Source organism: Lynx rufus, unplaced genomic scaffold, assembly GCF_022079265.1.
Source record: "Lynx rufus isolate CCGP_SWC_20201006 ecotype Redwood Valley unplaced genomic scaffold, mLynRuf1.p SCAF_15, whole genome shotgun sequence".
Lineage (NCBI taxonomy): Eukaryota > Metazoa > Chordata > Mammalia > Carnivora > Felidae > Lynx > Lynx rufus.
This window is the reverse complement of record NW_025814829.1, coordinates 23,550,758-23,569,446: the sequence shown is the minus strand read 5'-3', so window position 1 is coordinate 23,569,446 and position 18,689 is coordinate 23,550,758. Positions and strand designations below refer to the sequence as shown.

Below are 18,689 nucleotides of genomic sequence, written 5' to 3'. Positions count from 1 at the left end.
TACGGTCCCTCCTTCCTAGGACCGCTGAGGTCGTGCCTCCTAGGGCTGCAGTGTCTCTCCCCACCCAGGCTGGAGATCTCAGAATGGGTTATGGAGTGGAGAAGCGGGGGTAGGAGAGGGATGCTCCAAGCACTGGGTCTTTGTGGGCAAAGAACTCCATTCAGCAAACAGTGTGGTCACTGCCCTTTGCGGGGACTCTTCATTTTGGGATAGGCATGAAATGGTAATGGCCAAACCCCCACCCCACCCCCACCACCTCCAGGCCTAGCACCACAGTGGGGGGGGAAGATGGGCAAGAGGTGGGGGGCGAAGTGTGCAAAGAGAAGGCCTGGATGGGTGGGGGTCCCAGAAGGACCTAAGCAGCAGGAGACCCTCAAGTGTGGGCCTCAGGGACCATCAGCTCCCCCCACCAAGGTGAGTCCAGAAGTGATGCCAGGCTGGTTCCTCCCCGGGGTACCAGCCTGGCCTCCTGAGTCCTGAGGCACTGGCTTGGCACCCCATGGGGAAATGTCCTCCTCACGGCACGGCACAAGCTGGGGACTAACAGTCTGCAACCAGATGACGATGACGGGGCCACCGAGGGGAGGGTGCTTGGATGCCAGCTCTCCATAGCCATCTGTACGTCAGGCTGTGGCTGCAAAGCCCAGAGATGGGAATGTCCGGAGACTCTGAGAGTGTCCAGGGGCTGAATCTTCATCCTCAGCCCCACATGGCCTTCTGCCCTCCTCCCCGGGCCCCATCCATTCCTTCAGCTCCAGCGTCTCCTCCACGTGACCATGGCTTCCGCCTCGACATATGGAGCACAGTCACGCTCCCATGAGCCAAAAGGGGCAGGAGAGCTGGCAAGAAAGAGCAGCAGTTAGGGCAGGGGCAGACACTGAGATAAGTATCCACAATGAGCTGCTTTACACCAGAGCTTTCCGACCTTCTCCACATCAGGAGAAAGGTAGAAAATAAGATTTGTACAACACACTGTGATCAGGGGAGGAAACTGCTTCCTCCGAGTCCCCCTGAGGCCTGAGGGATCAATATGGACCAGTTCTCAGTACAGCAGGTCTCCCTCCCTCTCGGCTAATCCTCACTACAGTCAACAGGAGGGTCAAAGGGGTATATGACACCGGGTGGGGCTCCAGGCTCACGGGGACTCTCCTTGGCAAGGCGGAGAACTGCGGGGCTGGAGGGTGAGATGATATGAGAGGGGATATAGGTTTCCACCGGAGAAATGAAAACCTGAGTGGTATAATTCCGTCCTCGGCCCTACTCGTGGTTCCCACGGGGAGGGAGTGGCATCTGGGGAAGAGGGCACAGGGCTGGGAGCCAGGGCTTCTAGGTTCTATTCTTGGTCCCTCCCCTGGGCCTTCCTGACCACAAATCCGCCCCTCACCCCCTGCCCTACTGCTCAAGGAGGATTAAGACATCACAAATAACAAATCATGACCCCATCCTGCACCCCTCCACCCACCCTGCCCCAATGCCCCACCCCCTTCTCCAGCTTCTCCTCTTCTGGCCCAGCTGGGCATTGGCTGGCACTCAGAGGCAGGCGGACAGGCCCATTCCCCCTTGGTATCGGTGGCCTGGCCTCTGGCCTGGCCTGCCCACCCTCCAACACCTCTGGTCTGCCAGCAGCTCAGCCCTAGGACCCGATATCCACTGTCAAGAATGGGTAGTGGAGCCCTGGCCCAGCCTAGTCAAACCCTCCCCCTAAGGGCCCACCTTGGGAGCTGGGTTCTGTTCCCAATGACTCTGCTAACTGAAGGAGACTGTCTTTCTGCTGGAAAGCCTTAAGGGAATGCGCAGGCCAGCCTCCCTGCACCAGAGCCAGGGCAGAACCAACCTGTAGGGAGGCCCATCCCACCATCTTCCTCTCTGTCACCCGGGGCACATACGACCCTCCTGCCTGGGGCCCCAGGGGAAAGTCCAGCTCTTGGCCTCCCTTGCTCAGACTCCTAAGCTCCTACTCCCTGTCGGCCCTAGGGTCGTTCAGCTTTGACGTGGAATGCTGGTGGGAGTCCCCCATTTTCTCCATAGGGGAAAGAGAAGGAGAGAAAGGAGGGTTCAGACTCCAGGGGCCTACCTGACTTGACCTCCGTACACCACGTGGTGGGGAGGGTGCGGAGCATGAAGGTAAGATGGCAAGTTGTGCGGTTTAGGACACGAGGGTCCCGGCCCCGAGGCTCTGCCTGGCCCGCACAGTCTGGATTGCCTGCTGGTTCTTGAACTTGACCAGGCCCAGGGTGATCTGGGCGTTCCAGCCAGGATCCTCGAGGGGGCAGCGGAAGTCGATCTCGCCGCCTCCCTCGGTCACCAGCGTGAAATAGATGTGGCGCCCGGTGCTCTCCACGCATTCCACGGCCTTGATGCGGGCGAAGCTGAGCTCCTTGGGCCGGCCGCCGGTGCCCTTGGCCTCGAAGAGCTGCAGACCGCGCTCGGTGAGCACACAGCGCTTCCGCTTCCACAGCTGCAGCAGCCCGCCGCTGCGCTTCTCCAGCACGCCCTCCTTGAGCACAGTCGCCGCCGCCGTCATGGGCGCCCAGACGTCCCGGGAAAACTGCAGGCTGCGGTGGGCGCTGCGCCCTCCCCGGCTCGGCAGCGCCGGATTCTGGCGCCCGGGGCCGGCTGGCCGCGCGCCCTGCCACCTGCGCCCCGGCCGTCCGGTGCGCCCGCCGCGCAGTCCTCGGGCCACCGCCGTCCGCTCGGCGCCCGCAGCCCCGCTCCGGCCCCCCCGCCGCCCCGCGCGAGCTGCCCCGCCCGGCCACTGCCCGGTGCCCCGGTGGCTTCCCGGTCCGAGAGCCCGGCTGCGCACTGGCACCACGCTCGCCCGCTCGCTTCGCTGGGCTCTGCCTGCGCGCTGGGCGGCAGCTCGAGGGATGTGCCCTTACATGTTCCTCCGCTCGCCTCCTGCGCCGCCCGCCGCGCATTCCTGCCCCGGCGGGCCCTCCCCCTCCGCGCCGCGCACCCGGCGGGGCAGGGCTCCGGGGGGCGGGGCCGCGGCGGGGGCTCGGGCACTCACTGGAGGCGCTGGGCGCCGGGCGGGGACGGCTGGTACCGACAGGGGTCTGCTTACCCAGCAGCCGTAACCTCGTGGCCTGCCGTGTGCCGCTTCTTGGAACCACAACTCCTCCAGGCCTCGGACGCGGGGGATCGTGGAGGGGCGGGGGTAGGGAGCGGCTCCTACTTGAGAGGGTCGCTGCTGGTGAGAGGGGGTAGCTCTGTGGTCGCGCAGTGCACCCGTTGGGACTTGCATAGTGGGCGTCAGACATCTGCTGGACGTTTCCCAGGCCGCGGGAGCCCTGGCCCCCCCAGCCTGAGCCCCTTCTCCTAGTTTGGCCAGCTCCCCTTTGGCACGAGGACGATCTTGGGGTGGGGGGGTGGGGGCTAGGGATCAAGCCTCTGTTGGGTTCCCTCCCCTTCTGCTGCCCAGCTGTCTCTGCGTGGGCGACCCACCCCTCCTACTCTTACGCACATCTCCAGCTCCGGGAGAAGGGTAGAGAAAAGCCAGGGCGAACTGAGCAGAGAGAAAACCTGAGGTCGCTCAGCCTCTCTGTGGTAGCGGAGAGGGGACCCCATCGTGATCTGGAGAGGTCACTTCCTGCAGTGTTCTTCGTGGCACACACTTGGAGACACCCGTCGCTCAGCCCACGTGGACTGACCATGCCTGGAGTTAGCTGCTAGCCTGTTTGTTGCAGACCCTCCACAGATTCCAGCAGCCTCTCTCCGCCATCCTAAGAGAACGAGCTTCCCCAGGATTTCTCGCTGAAGGGGGATGGGGAGGGAGAAGGCTTCCCTCCCTTTTTGGCCTTAAGGGCTTTGCGCTGAGTTGAAAGCCCTGCAGTGTTGGGTTCAGACCTCAACCCTTCCTCCTTGACTGCTGTGTCCCCGCCCACCTTGGGCAGCTCCATTAGCCTCCTAAAATTTCCTCATTTGTCAAATGGAAAGATTTATTCATTCTTAGTTCATGAAGCTCTGATGAATAAGTTAGATAACATTTGTGAAAGCCCCAAATCCGGGCCTGGCAACTCTGAGTCCCAGTAAAATGTTATTCCCCCCCTCCCCCCACTTCTATTGCCTTCAGAGGAGGATGAGGACCGGGAGACTAGGCCAGGCACAGGAAGATGGGGCCTCTAGGTCCTAATTCTGCCTGGTCTTGGTCAGCTCCTCCAGGCCCACAGTTTCATAAGGGCCTATTCATTGACATGTTAATAATAGAGTATTATGGGAATAATAATATGTAGTAATGACAGTAATAAGACCTCTTTGTACCCACACCCTGTTTCCATCGTCCTGCCCATTGATGTGGAGCTTGATGGGCACAAAGAGGGTCCAGTGGAGAGGGGAGGGGTGCCCCAAGTCAGGAGGTGGAGGAAGGCAGCTGTCAGTGTCCCACCACAGCTCTACAGCCCCATGTGCGGCAGGAGCACCCACGCCCCAGGACAGCTAACTCCCTAGCCTGCAGAGTACCCCCACCCCGCCCCCGCCCCGGGGAGAGGAAGTGGCCAGCATCACGAGGAAAGAGAAGCAGCCAAGATACGTGTCTCTTGAGACACAGAGGGCAGCAACAGAGAAAGCTCGAAAGTACCCACAGTCCTGTCTTAGGGACCCCCAAAGTCTCAGTCTGTCTGCCAGCCATGCCCTCACATGGCTTCTCTCGCCAGCCCACACCCCCCACACACACACCTGCTCCATAAGAATCTCCCGAGTCCACCAATCTGGCATAGTCCCACGATGATCCAAAGCTCTATCTTGGAGGAAACAAGGCTCTAGACAGACTGCTAACCTGCTCCTCGCTCCGTTTTGTCTCTATCGCTTCCTCCTCTCCCTACCCTGAGCCTGGAACTCACTGATTCACTCTCCAGTTTCAGGTTAATTCACAAAGGTATGCGCTTTTAAACTTTATAGGGGCTCCTCGTGTTTTTTATTCTCTTGATAAATTGGTATTATTATTATTATTATTGTGCTCGTTTTCCTGATGAGAAAAGTGAGCTCAGAGAGGTCAGGCAACCTACAGTAGGTCACCCAGCTCTGTAGATGACAAAGCTGGGAAGATAACACATGGTAGCTAAGAGGACCCAGGGTCTTGTGATGACACCACCCTGCCTCTGTATAATCATCTGAGTACCCGGGGTCCTTTTTTACACATGACCCAGCCACCCACACTTTCCTCTTTGGTGTGCTGGGTGGAGTGGTACCAAGTGTTTGGACACAGGAGAAAGGGCAAAAAAGACAGGAACATTGGATAGCAAGAGTGAGTGGGTAAAGAGGAAGCCAGAGGCGGAAATTCAGTATGGCATACTCTATTGCTGGAAAGGTCTTTACCAAGTAAACAACCAGTTCCCGACGCCACCTCTCCTCGGTGTCCTGTGTAGGTCTTACTGGGAGTCCTATCCTCCGATCTCATGACCTCTTGGGAAGAGAGGAGGTGACTCATTCTAAATCCTTCCCCAGAATTGGCATTCTGCCTGGTAGCCCCGTTTGAGAGATGCTTGGGCCCAAGTAACCCAACTTGGTGCGTCAGGAGGATCAATAAGCATTCTAGAGCCAGGGAGCAGGGCTGGGCTGGGGAGGCTCATGTTGGTGCTCCCCTCCTGCCAGAGTATCCCTATGCTGCCCCTGGGAATTGGACCTCTAACTTAGCCTTCCTGGGGCACTCAGTTGGGGGCAGTGCTGGGCCCCGGAGATGCTCACTCAATTCTTATGGGCTTGTTTACCCTACACAGGACTGCTGGACAGAATGTCCCTGGTTGCAGCCCAAAGCTGGCTCCGCCCTCTGCCCAGCCCAAAGGAAAGCTGATCTGCACTGTCAGGCAGTCTGAGTCCAGCTGGAACGGGCCAGACTACAAAATGGCCCCAGGGAATAGTGTGCTAGAAATGCTCCAGCTAGGTCTGAGCCATCCCTGGTGGGGAGGAGGGAGCCCTGGATCCACTTGGTGGCGACCCAGGACAGGATGGAATGGCAGATGGGAATAAGGTGGGACAGAGGCCAGAATGGGACCCAGAGGGACATAAAAAGTAACATAGCTTCTTGTTTTCTACAATATTTACTTAATCTTATAAATTCTGTTTAGTGGTCATCAATTGTTCCACTCAATCTATAGAAAAAGCATCAAAGATCATTCTACTTACAAAACAGAATTTCTATTAACACTATAAAAATTGGGGCACCTGGGTGGCTCAGTCAGTTAAGTGTCCGACTCTCGGTTTCAGCTCAGGTCATGATCTCACGGTTTGGAATTTCGAGCCCAGCATCCGGTTCTGCACTGACAGTGCAGAGCCTGCTTGGCATTCTCTCTCCTCTCTCTCTCTTCCCTGCCCCTCCCCTGCTCCCTCTCTCTCTCTCTCTCTCCCTCTCTCTCTGTCTCTCAAAATAAATAAATAAACTTTTAAAAAAGGGACTTAAAAAACAAAGATAAAAAAAAACACCGTAAAACTTGTAAAACAGAAGTAAGACCATGTCACTCCTTTTCCTGCAATCTACCAGAGCCTTTCATCTCTGAGTAAAGCCCCTCTCCTGCTGGTTCTCTCTCTATAGCACATACCACCATCTAACATTCTTAATGTTTTTCTTATTTGTTATCTATCCCCTCTACTAGAATGTAAGTTCTGAGCCAGCAGGGAATTTTATCCTATTTTCTTCATTCCTTGTGGCTCTAGCACCTAGAATGTTGCCCAGTACACAGTAGGGCCTCAGTAAATCATTGTTGAATGAGTGAACGAAATGGTAATGGAACTGACAAAAATTGGGAGCTGGAGAAAGGAGACTGTAGTAGTTTCCTTTTCTTTCATTACAAGGAGTCAATAACTGCTATCTAGTGTTAATGAACTAACAGAGAGAGGTCTAAGTACATTATTTAAAAGAATTATGGTAAGGGGTGCCCGGATGGCTCAGTTGGTTGAGCGTCCAACTCTTGATTTCTGCTCAAGACATGGTCTCCACGGGTTCATGAGATCAAGCCCTTTGTCGGGCTCTGTGCTCACAGGGAGGAGCCAGCTTGGAATTCTCTCTCTCCTCTCTCTATGCCCCTCTCCTCTCTCTCAAAAAAAATAAATAAGCATTCAAAAAAGAATTATGATAACCACTAGATGGTCATAGGGAATGTTTAGGGAGAGACTGTTCTGGATGACATTGTAATGGTGGATACACGACATTATGCGTTTGTCTAAGCCCATAAAACCGTGTAATACCAAGAGTAAACTTAATGTAAACTATGAACTTTAGTTGTAGTAAATATACTAACATTAGTTCCTTTGCTATAATAAATGTACCACACTAATGCAAGATGTCAATAACAGGGGAAACTATGGGGGCAAGGAGAGATACGTAGGAATTCAGTACTATCTGATCAATTTTTCTGTAAATGTAAACCTGGTCTAAAAACCAAGTCTGTTATTTAAACAAACAAAAATAAATGGTTAACCGTAGTTCCTCTGGGAAAAGACAAGGAGAGAAGATAAAGACTTTTACTTTTTCATTGGTCATCATTCTGTACAGCTTGATTTTATTTATTTATTATTTTCTTACTATATACATGTTTTGCTTCTCTCTCTCTCTTTTTTTTTATGTTTATTTATTTTTGACAGAGAGACAGAGTGTGAGCGGGGGAGGAGCAGAGAGAGAGGGAGACACAGAATCCGAAGCAGGCTCCAGGCTCCAAGCTGGGGCTCGAACTCACAGACCGCGAGATCATGACCTGAGCCAAAGTCAGACGTTCAACCGACTGAGCCACCCAGGTGCCCCAATCTCTCTCTTTTTTTTTAAAGCAGGCTTCATGCCCAGCAGGGCTTGAACTCATGACCCTCCGACCAAGACCTGAACTGAGATCAGGAGTCAGACGCTTAACCGACTGAGCCACCCAGGCACCCCAATGTTTTGCTTCTCTTAAAAATCCAGTTAAATGCACAATACACAGATGTTCATACACAGTGGAGCAGTTAACAATAATGAAACAGATCTATAGCTCTTAACAGAGAGAGATATCTAAAATATGTTGTTTTGCAGGGAAAACATTTCAGTACAGTGAGCGTCAGAAGGTGTAGAATACGATCCCAAATGAACAAAAAGTTTGTGTCTCTCTGTGGTACAGGTTTTATCTGGAAGGATTCACACCAATATGCTGCCTATGGAATCTCCAGGATGTGGATCAACAGCATGAATACGCTTGTTACTTTATAAGCATGTTCCTACAGGCATTCTCTGTTTTATTGCACTTCACAGATATTGTGCTTTTTACCAGTTGAAGGTTGGTAGCAACCTGCATCGAGCAAATCTATTTGCACCATTTTCCTGACAGCATTTCCTCACTTTGTGTCTCTGTGTCACCTTTTGGTAATTCTCGCGATAGTTCAAACTTTTCCGTCATTATTGTATTTGTTATGCTGATCTGTGATCAGTGATGACAGCTCAATGAAAGCTCAGATGATAGTATGTTTTAGCATTAAAATGTTTTTGAATTGAGGTGCCTGTACAGTATCTTTTTGGACATGATGCTGTTGCACACTTAATGGACTACATACAGTACAGTGTAAACACAACATTTAAAAAATTGTTTTAATGTTTATTTACTTTTGAGAGAGAGAGAGAGAGAGAAACAGACAGACAGACATAAGGGGGAGGGGGAGAGAGAGAGAGGGAGACACAGAATCCGAAGCAGCCTCCAGGCCCTGAGCTGTCAGTACAGAGCCCGATGCGGGGCTCGAACCCACGAACCGCGAGGTCATGACCTGAGCCGAAGTCGGACGCCCAACCATCTGAGCCACCCAGGCGCCCCTAAACACAACTTTTATGTGCACCGGGACATCAAAAAATTCATTTGATTTGCTTTATTGCAACATATGCTTTATTGCAGTGGTCTGGAGCCCAGCCCACAATATCTCCAAAGCTGTGCTTGTATATGGTTTGGATGTCACACGCACACATGTATTGCACATATTTTAAAAATAAAACAAAAACACAGGGCTGGCTTGAAAGCAAGGGCCAGTTTGGAGATGTAAATGGTAGTCACCGGCCACAAGATTTCTGCAGGGTCAGCGGGGCCTTCTGGAGTGGGCCATGTACACCACAGCAGAGCAGCCAGGGGGCTGAGCCGTGGGGCTCAGCCTCTCCTATATCTGCGCTTCCCTTGCCCTTTCCCTACCCTGGAAAACACAGAAACAGGCAGGTGTCCCCACAGGCCCCCAGGCACCTGCCTCATTGTCCCCTAGTCACTGGAAATGGAAGGCTCATCTAGGCTGCCTGGGTGTGACCCCTAGTAAGGAAGAGGTGGTGCGGTGTAGACAAGTACTTCTCAGACTCTAATGTGCAAACAGATCACCTGGGGCTCTTACAAATGCGGATTCTGATTCAGTAGGTCCGGGATGGGATCTGCGATTTTGCATTTCTAGAAGCTTCTATGTAACATTGATGCTGCTAGTTCCTTTGAACATCCAGGGTCTAGAGCAGTGGTTCTCAAAGTGCGGTAGCAGCATCAGCATCACCTGCGAACTTGCTAGAAATATAGATTCTAGGCTCGACTCCAGACCTACCAGAAATTCTGGGTTTGGGGCCCAGCAATCTGTGTTTTAATGAGCCTTCCGCATGATTCTGATGCATATGAAAGTGTGGGAATGTCACGTGCAGAGGAAGGAGCACTCAGTCAGGAGTCAGGGCACCTGTGTGATAGCCCCAGCTCTGTGACACCTTGGACAAGTCCATCTCAGTTTCCTTGAGCATCTTGTCTAGCTTGTGTCAGATTTGCAAGAAAGCCTGGTGAGTGTACATGGAACCAACTATGAAACATCTATACTGGTTGTCTTCCCTTTAGGTAAGACAAAAAGAGCATTGCTACTTCCTCTCAACCTCCACATTCTCAGAGGCAGCTGGTCAGGCAGCTCCTGATCACTTAGATGACACAGGAAAATGGGTTTGCCCACAGCCCTACTCCTCCCTCCCCTCCTCCCTCTGGTTTCTGCACACACCCTCCAGTCCACAGGTCCCTCCCCGCCCTCCTCTCCCTGGGAGACCCACCTCCCCCAGCTGACCTCTCCCCCAGACTTATCCTGACCTGCCTGCACCCCTTTGATGTAGAGTCCTTTGTTCTAGAGCTTTGGGGTTTCCTCGGATCTCCGTTTCTCTAAAGGGAAACAGAAGAAAAAACTGATCAAGGCTTCCAGTCTAACGATTTGGGTTTTATGGGCACCATTGCAACAGACATCAAGTGGGTAGCAACCCTGCAGCCGACCCGCCCAGGCTTGCTCCTGGGCCTGGCTCTCTCGGTGGAAATCCCCTCCCACGCTCAGCCCTTTAACCACTTTCCAGCCCAATAACTTTCCTGATTCACCAGGGATCCCTTTCGTCTTGAGAGCGGCCAGTAACCCCCTCTCGGATGGGGCCGAGTCTGGACTTGAAGGCATTTGATCCCATCTTGGGTCTGGCAGAGATTGGACTTGTGGGCCTGGGCTTCAGGTTGGGGCCTGCAGAATCTTCCCTTTTCCCACGTCGTTCCGGCATCTGGGTGCCCGTGTTGTCGGAGCGAAGGGGCTGCCCTGGAGTGACCCTTGTCCTTGGGAACAATGGGCTGAAGAGCAAGGGCAGCAGAAGACTGGCTGATGCCCAGGGATATAGTGGTCGAGACCTGCCAGCAAGAGCTGGGCAAAACTGTACACATCAATTGCTTTCTATTTCATGGCTTTCGTTTCCTGTTCTTTTAACAAGAATAATGTGCTTCAAGTGCAATTAATATTTGAATGCATTTTTGTAGCAAAAAAAATTCAAGATATGTACAGTATCTTTTCATCGCCCTTCCTGTGCCCCCAACCCCATAGACAATGGTCACTGAGCTTGGCAGAGGTTGTGCCAGACATTTGTCTTGACTTCACACACATTTGCACCCAGGTTATTTTATTTTTTTTATTTATTTTTTTAATTTTTTTTCAACGTTTATTTATTTTTGGGACAGAGAGAGACAGAGCATGAACGGGGGAGGGGCAGAGAGAGAGGGAGACACAGAATCGGAAACAGGCTCCAGACTCTGAGCCATCAGCCCAGAGCCTGAAGCGGGGCTCGAACTCCCGGACCGCGAGATCGTGACCTGGCTGAAGTCGGACGCTTAACCGACTGTGCCACCCAGGCACCCCATCACCCAGGTTATTTTAAAACGGTGTCGTCATCAGTAATGGCAGAGGTTGGTTGGACAATTCATAAGTCCCCTGCCAGCCCTGACATTTTCTGCATTTGTGGGTGGCTCTTCTCTCTCCTCCTAAAGAGCAACCATTCATGGGATCTCACTAAAATTATGCCACAGATGTGGGGGCTTGGGGGAACTCATAGAAGAGAAAAGGATGGAGGGAAAGGTAATATCACAGGGTCAACAATAGTTCCTTCTGTGAGAGGGGATTATAGCTACTGGCTTTTTTTTTTTCCTGCTTGCCCTTGATTTTCAAATGTTTCATAGTGAGTGATTATGAATTTTCATGAGTATTACTTGGATCATTGAGAAGTTCCTATGTAGTGCCATTATCAACATCAGGCAGAGAAGGCAGTGAGGTGTCCAGCCTGGGACTGGGGTCAAGAAGTTAACCAATGGCTCAGGGCAGAGGGGTGTAGAGGGGCTGAGGGAAGGGACGGAAGTTCCTGGTGTGTTCTTGAACATAATCTACTGGGAGATTCATGGAAAGGAACATCACAGTAAGTCCTATCAGATGTGAATTCAGTGTTTTACAAGCCACACTCTGGGCTAGGCACTAGGAACACAATGGTGAATCAGTGGATCACACTTCTCTTTTTAATGGGGACTGGTAAAACAGGGGGAGGTGGAGTTCACATCCTTAGGGAAGCCCCTCCCACCTTCAGGAAGAGGATTTCCCTCCTATTGAAGAGGTAAGCATTAGTTCTTCGACAGGCCACAACCTTGACTTTGTAGACATACGGACCCCCAGTACTGGATACAGTCTACCGAAGGTGTTATCCCCATGTCATAGCTGATAGGAGTATGCATATCAGTCAGGATGGGCTAGGCTATGGGTCACTAACAAATTCCCCCCAAATCCCCAGTGCAGATTCCAAACACAGATTCTCAGGCCCCACCCAGTCCGGCTGAATCAAAATCTCTAGGATGGGGCTGGGAATCTATTTTAAAAGCTTCCCCCTAGGGATTCCTGGGTGGCTCAGTCAGTTCAGCTTCCAACTTCAGCTCAGGTCACGATCTCACAGTTCCTGAGTTCGAGTCCCACATCGGGCTCTGTGCTGACAGCTCGGAGCCTGGAGCCTGCTTTAGATTCTGTGTCTCCCTTTCTCCCTGCTCCTCCCCCACTCATGCTCTGTCTCTCTCTCTAAGATAAACATTAAAAAAACTTTTTTTAATTAAAAAAATAGGGGTGCCTGGGTGGCTTAGTCGGTTGAGTGTCCAACTTCAGCTCAGATCATGATCTTGTTGTTCATGGGTTCGAGCCCCACGTCAGACTCTGTGCTGACAGCTCAGAGCCTGGAGGCTGCTTCCAATTCTGTCTCCCTTTCTCTCTGCCCCTCCCCAACTCGTGCTCACGCTCTCTCTCTCTGTCTCAAAAATAAATAAGCATTAATAATAATAATAATAAGACAAAATTAAATCAATAAAAGCCTCCCCCAATTCAGGGGAGGCTCTGCTCACTGTGGCACTCACAGATCCAGACCGACAGAGGCTCTATCTTGATACATTTGATCATTTGTAAATGGGCGTAATGATAGCACCTATGTCTCAGGGTTACTGTAAGGATTAAGTGAATTAATACATATAAGGTCTTCAAATAAGCTACGGCACATAATAAATACAAGAGATGGAAAAAATGATAACTTTCTGTGACAGGGAAAAGGGAAAGAATGGCATCCACAGTGAGTCCTAAAGAGTTCTGCCCACGGGTGACACAAATTACTTCTCACCTTAAGTTAGGGGCCAGAGCAAGCCACACGGCTACATCTAACTTCAGAAGAGGATAAGTGTAACCCTATCATGTGCCCAGAAGATGGGGAGTGTCTGTAAAGAGCAGTGTGGCCACCATGGACCCGTTGGTGTCCTCAGGAGGCAGGGCCATGAGGCAAGGTGTCCAGGGACTTCCCTTCACTCCTTGATTAGAGAGAATCAACGCCCCGCCCAGGCCCAGCACCAAGCCCTTGAACCCTCTGGAGGAATCAGGTTGAGGTCAACAGAGTGGAACTGTAAAAGGTTCAGGGCAGATGCTTCAGAAAAGTCACCAAGGGCTTGTCTGGGCATGAAAAATGTCCACTAAGGGCTTTATTTATCGTAATCTACTTCCTGAATTTCCATGGCCTTTGGGGAGAGTCTTCCTAGGCCCATAAACTTGGAACATCAGAGCTGGGTGGGTCCCCTAGAACCTGGCAGCTCAAGTGTGGTCCCGGGATCAGCAGCAACACCACCTTCCCCTGGGAGCTTGTGACAGAATCTCAGGCCCCACCCCAAACTACTGAATTATAATCTGCATTTGAACAAGATCCTCAGGAGATTCGCGTGCACCTTAAAGCCTGGAGGCACTTCACTAGAATTAATTCAGGCCAACATCTTCATTTCACAGAGTGAGAGGCTGACACCCAGAGGGGAGGAGGGCGGCTCAAAGTGACACAGCTGGTTCCAATCTTGGCTCCAGCGCTTGCCAGTGATTTTGTGCAAGTCGCTTAAAAATTCACTGAATCTCAGTTTCCTCTTCTATGATAAAGGGGTTATATAACTCCTTCATAGTGCTGACGTAGGAATCAACTAAGACAACATTAAGACCACTGCCAGCACATAGTACGTGCTCGGTACACGTGAGCTATTGCTATGGTCCTAACTCTGTTCTAACACCACATCTCGTACCTCCTGGCACATGCAGTTTCTTCTAAAAGAAGGAGGAGCAGGGGATGGGACCCAGCTGCTTGTGTCTATATCCTGCTCTGCCATTTGACCTTGAGCCCAGTTCCTCAATTGTTCTTTGGTTCCTGGCTTCAGTTAGATCATTCATAAGTGATATAATGATGGCACCTACTTCATAGGCTTATTGTGAGGATTAAATGAATTAATACGTTTAAGGTCTCCAAATAGGCTATGGCACATAGTAAATGAGCGAGATGAATGAATGATACCTCTAAAGTGTCCAAAAGAGGCGGTCTAGATTGGATGGAGCCAGGCCCTGGGTAGGGTAAGGGTCTTTCTCAGAGGGAGTTGCTTCGGCTTTGGCCCCCAGACCTACGGCAAGTCCCCAGTCTGCTTCTCTGGCCCCTGGACAGCCCCCAACCCCTGGCTGGGTTTTTCTTTCTTTCTTTCTTTTTAAAAATTCTTTTAATGTTTATTTATTTTTGAGAGAGAGAGACAGACAGAATGGGAGCAGGGGAGGGGGAGAGAGAGGGAGAGACACAGAATCGGAAGCAGGCTCCAGGCTCTGAGCTGTCAGCACAGAGCCCGATGTGGGGCTTGAACTCACAAACAGTGAGATCATGACCTGCGCCAAAGTTGGTCGCCTAACCAACTGAGCCACCCAGGTGCCTCCAGGTTTTCCTTTCTCAACTGCTGAGATAGCCTCACTGGGGCTCCCTTGTACCTCGATCAGGAACCTCAGAAAGGCCAGAGCATTTTTGTCCCGGAGATGCACAGACTCAGGCAGGTGGGGCCACTGTTTTGAAATCTCTGAAGCACGGTCACACTGGAGAGGAGTTAGATCTGCTCTAGATGACTCTGGGGGACAGAAATAGGCAGCTTTGGGAAGTCCTCTCCAATCATGACAACTATTCAGAGGCAGCTTCAGCTGTCAGGTGGGGCAGGGGCCTCACCTGAGAGGTTAACCAAATACAGATTCCAAATACAGATTCTCAGGCCCCACCCAGGCCAGCTGAATCAGAATCTCTAGGGTGGGGCTGGGAATCCATTTTAAAAGCCTCCCCCAATGATTCTCTTGTTTGTGGGGAAGGGGGGAAGCATGGCCGGGGGGTTAGGGGAGGGGAGAGCAACTGGAGGAGTGAGAATCATCCGCTAGACAATCTGAGGGTTCTCCTTTGATCTTGACCACCTCCCTTTCTTGATCTAGTTCTGGAAGACATGGCCTCACTGGGGTTCTGCCCTCTTCTAGAGGATTTGTGTGCCCTTGATTCAGGGATTACTCCCAAAACCCACCAGCAGCTCTAACCACCACCCCCCCTTCCCTGCACCCTTGTCCCATGGCTCCTTCAGATCTTTCTGCATCCTCAGGCCCTCAGGTGACCCAAACAGATTGCAAGGGCACTTCCTGGAGGCAGGCCTCAAGGGGCTGGGCTGGCCTCCCATTAAGACAGGCAGCTCTTTCCCATCACACCCTAAGAGCCCACATCAGGGCTACACCCCCAACCAGGACATTGTTCCCACCAAAATCGGTCTCCTGAAGGCGCCCTGGACGCATAGCTCAGAGATCGCAGATATGAGAAAAGAAATACCTGAGTAGGCACAAATATCCTTGCTCCCCCTCTGTCCTTGGGTCAATTCCACAGTTGGATATACCGCAGTGCGCCGTAGCTTGCAAATCCTCCGACGGAGACTATTATCTGGGGTTTGGAGGCGAGCGCCCTCTCGCGGCAGAAATTAAGGTCCCCAGGGCCAAGGGGGAAGGGGTGTGGGATACGCGGAAGCGGAATGCAGGCCTATTGCCCCGACCCCACAGCGCCACCTGCTGTCTCCGGGCACAGCGCCAGCGCTGCGCCCGAGGGTAGAGGGCCCGCTCCCTGCTGGTGGACTCTCCTTTTCCCAAGGCACCGTCGCCTCCAGGTGACCCTTTCCTTCTCTCGGAGCTCTCCCGCGCCACCCCACCCTACGCTGTCCAGAGGGTGCTTCGGCGCCAGCCACCTCTGCTTACAGGCCTCTGCCTTTACTCCGGTTTCACTCCCAGGAGGTGCGTCCAGCCTCCTCCCCACCACGGGCCTGCTCTGGAATACCGACTGTCCCCCAGTTTGACAGCTAGTGTAGGAGAGGCTAGCTAGGCAGATGGCTTTGTTCTGGGGTGCCAGCACCCACCCCTAGCAGCCAGCAGAGGGCAACCTATCTCCAGATTTGGGCCCTAAAAGGTCCCATTCTGGCCATTCCTATAGGCCCTTTCCAGAGCCTACCATGATCCCACTGTGTGTAGAACCATTCCATCCATTCATCCGCCCTCCATGCACTAACCCTTCCCTGAGAACTTCCCGTTGGCTATATCCTGCTTTGGACCTAGAGAAGTTATCAAGATGAAGGAGACCTTGCCCTCACCTGGGGAGCTCACAACCCCAGGCGGCATTCTCCTCCAGCCCTTTTACATGCATGTTGCACTGTTCTGCACCATTGACTGGTCTTATACATGTTTAGGTACTATTCCCAGGGTCAAGGAGATGGGTGTGTCAAGGCCACTGTTGGATCTGGTCATCTGGACATTACGCATACAAGGTCTGTTGTTGTTAAAGCCTCTGCTCCTTGGTGTTTTGTAAATTCGCAGTGTGGGCAGGGAAGCCCAGCCCCAAAACATCAGACAGGCATCCTTCAGATGAGACGCTGCAACTCCTCAGACGAGCTCATTTACAAAAAGTTAAGCCCTGTGGGGGCCTGCCATAGTCTAAATGTCTGTGTCCCCCGCAAAATTCCTATGTTGAAATGCTAACCTCCAAGGTGATGGTATTCAGAGGTGGAGCCTCTGAGGTGGTTAGGTCATGAGGGCCCAGCCTTCCTGGGTGGGATTAGTGCCCTTATGAAAGAAGGCTGGGCGCTCCCTCCTCCTTTCCGCCATGTGAAGACACAGCAAAAAGATGGCCAAGAACCAGGAAGTAGGCTTTCACAGACACTGAATCTGCCAGCACCTTGATCTTGGAGTTCCCAGCCTCCAGAACCGTGAGAAAGAAATTTCTGTTTTTTATAAGCCACCCAATTTATGGTATTTTCTGAACTGATTAAAACAGAAATTGGCACCGAGAAGTGGGGTGCTTCTGTAACAAATACCTAAAAGTGAAGAAGTGGCTTTGAAACTGGGTAATGGATAAAGGCCAGAAGAGTTTAGAAATGTCAGCTAGGAAAACACCTACAGTGCTATGAATGGACCTTGAAAGGAGATTCTCATGAGGGCTCGGAAAGAAATAAGGACAGCCGGACAAAGCCTCAGTCATGCCGGAGAATAATGACTAAGTAATTTTGAACAGAATGTTGGTAAAAATATAAACGATAAAGGCCATTCTGATAAGAGAAATGAGGAACGTGTTTTTGGAAACTGTACAAAAGGGGATCCTCATTATAACGTGGCAAAGAACTTGACTCAATGTGTTCAGATACTAATGTCTCGTGGAAGGTAGAACTTGTGAACAATGAAATTGGTTATTTGGCCGAGGCGATCTCTAAGCAAAGCATTGAAGGTGCAGCTTGGCTCCTTCTGACTGCTTATAGTAAAATTTAGGAAGAGAAAAACGACTTAAGGATGGAACTGTTAAGCAAAAAGGAAGCATAATTTAAGATTTGGAAAATTCTCAGCTTACCCATATTGCAAAAAAGTGAAAACACTAAGAGTGTGGCCAGGTGACTTTATGATAAGGAGATTAGTCTAGGTCAGCCATCTCAACCGAAGCTAAATGCCACTCTTCAAGACAATGGAAGAATGACCCAGAGGGTCATTCAGTGATCATTAAGGCTATCATTTCCAACTGAGGCCCTGAGTACAAGGGCTTGGGGGTCATCGCTTCTTCCAGCTAGGTTTTATACAATGGGGCCACCCGGAGCCATCACAAGGATAGGGTCCTGGCAAAGAGTCTGGCTGTAGGCATCACCCTGCTGGGCTGTGGGGGTGATGTTGCCACCCCAGTGGGTCCAGAAGAAAGAGGATTATTCTCAAGCTTTAAAGTCTAATGGAATTTGCCTCATCAGGTTTGGGACTTATTTGGGACCCATCATTTCTTTCTTCTCTCCTGTTTCTCCCTTTCAGAGTGAAAAGGTCTATCTGGGGCGCCTGACTGGCTCAGTCGGTAAGAGTATGAGACTCTTGATCTCAGGGTTGTAAGTTCAAGCCCCATATTGGGTGCAGAGATTACTTTAAAAAATAAAGCCTTTAAAAATTAAAAAAAAAAAAAGGGGGGGGGGACATGTCTATCCTGAGCGTGTCCCACCATTATATTTTGGAAGCACATAACCTGTGTTTTTCACCAGTTCACAGCTGGGGAGGGGATTTGCCTACGGATGAATCATACCTGGAGTCTCCCCCATATCTTATGTAGATGACACTGAGTGAGGCTTTGGACTTAGCCTTAGAGTTGATTCTGGAACAAGGTGAGACTTTGGGGACTGTTGGGATGGAATGCACGTGTTTTGTATGTGAAAAGGATGTGAATTGGGGGATCCAGGGGCAGAATGCTATAGACTGAATGTCTGTGTTACCCGCCCCCACCTCAAATTTTTATGTTGAAACCTAATCCTCAATGTGATGGTATTAGGAGGTGGGGCTTCTGAGAGGTGGTTAGGCCATAAGGGTGGAGACCTCATGAATGGAATTGGTGCCTTTATAAAAGAGGCTCCAGGGAGCTCCCTTGTCCTTTCTGCCAGGTGAAGACATGGCAGAAAGTTGGCTATGAACCAGGAAGCAGGCCCTTACCAGACAGCAAATCTGCCAGTGCCTTGATCTTGGACTTCCCAGCCTCCAGAACTATGAGAAATACAGTTGTGTGTTTATAAGCCACCCAGTCTACACTATTTTTTTATAGCAGCCAGAATAGACTAAGA

General features: G+C 51.4%; 1 protein-coding gene and 1 long non-coding RNA gene across 2 annotated transcripts; one reads left to right on the top strand and one right to left on the bottom strand.

The window, feature by feature from the left end:
• Positions 1–2,080: 2,080 nt before the first annotated feature.
• On the bottom strand, positions 2,081–2,524 carry PHLDA3 (pleckstrin homology like domain family A member 3). Its single transcript, XM_047076437.1, has one exon. The coding sequence runs from the start codon at positions 2,522–2,524 to the stop codon at positions 2,147–2,149; it is 378 nt and encodes a 125-aa protein (XP_046932393.1). The 3' UTR covers positions 2,081–2,146.
• Positions 2,525–17,907: 15,383 nt separating this feature from the next.
• On the top strand, positions 17,908–18,605 carry LOC124510339 (uncharacterized). The gene is made up of 3 exons (XR_006961680.1): positions 17,908–17,938; positions 18,120–18,239; positions 18,513–18,605. It is a non-coding gene; the product is annotated as an uncharacterized LOC124510339 (long non-coding RNA).
• Positions 18,606–18,689: the final 84 nt, after the last annotated feature.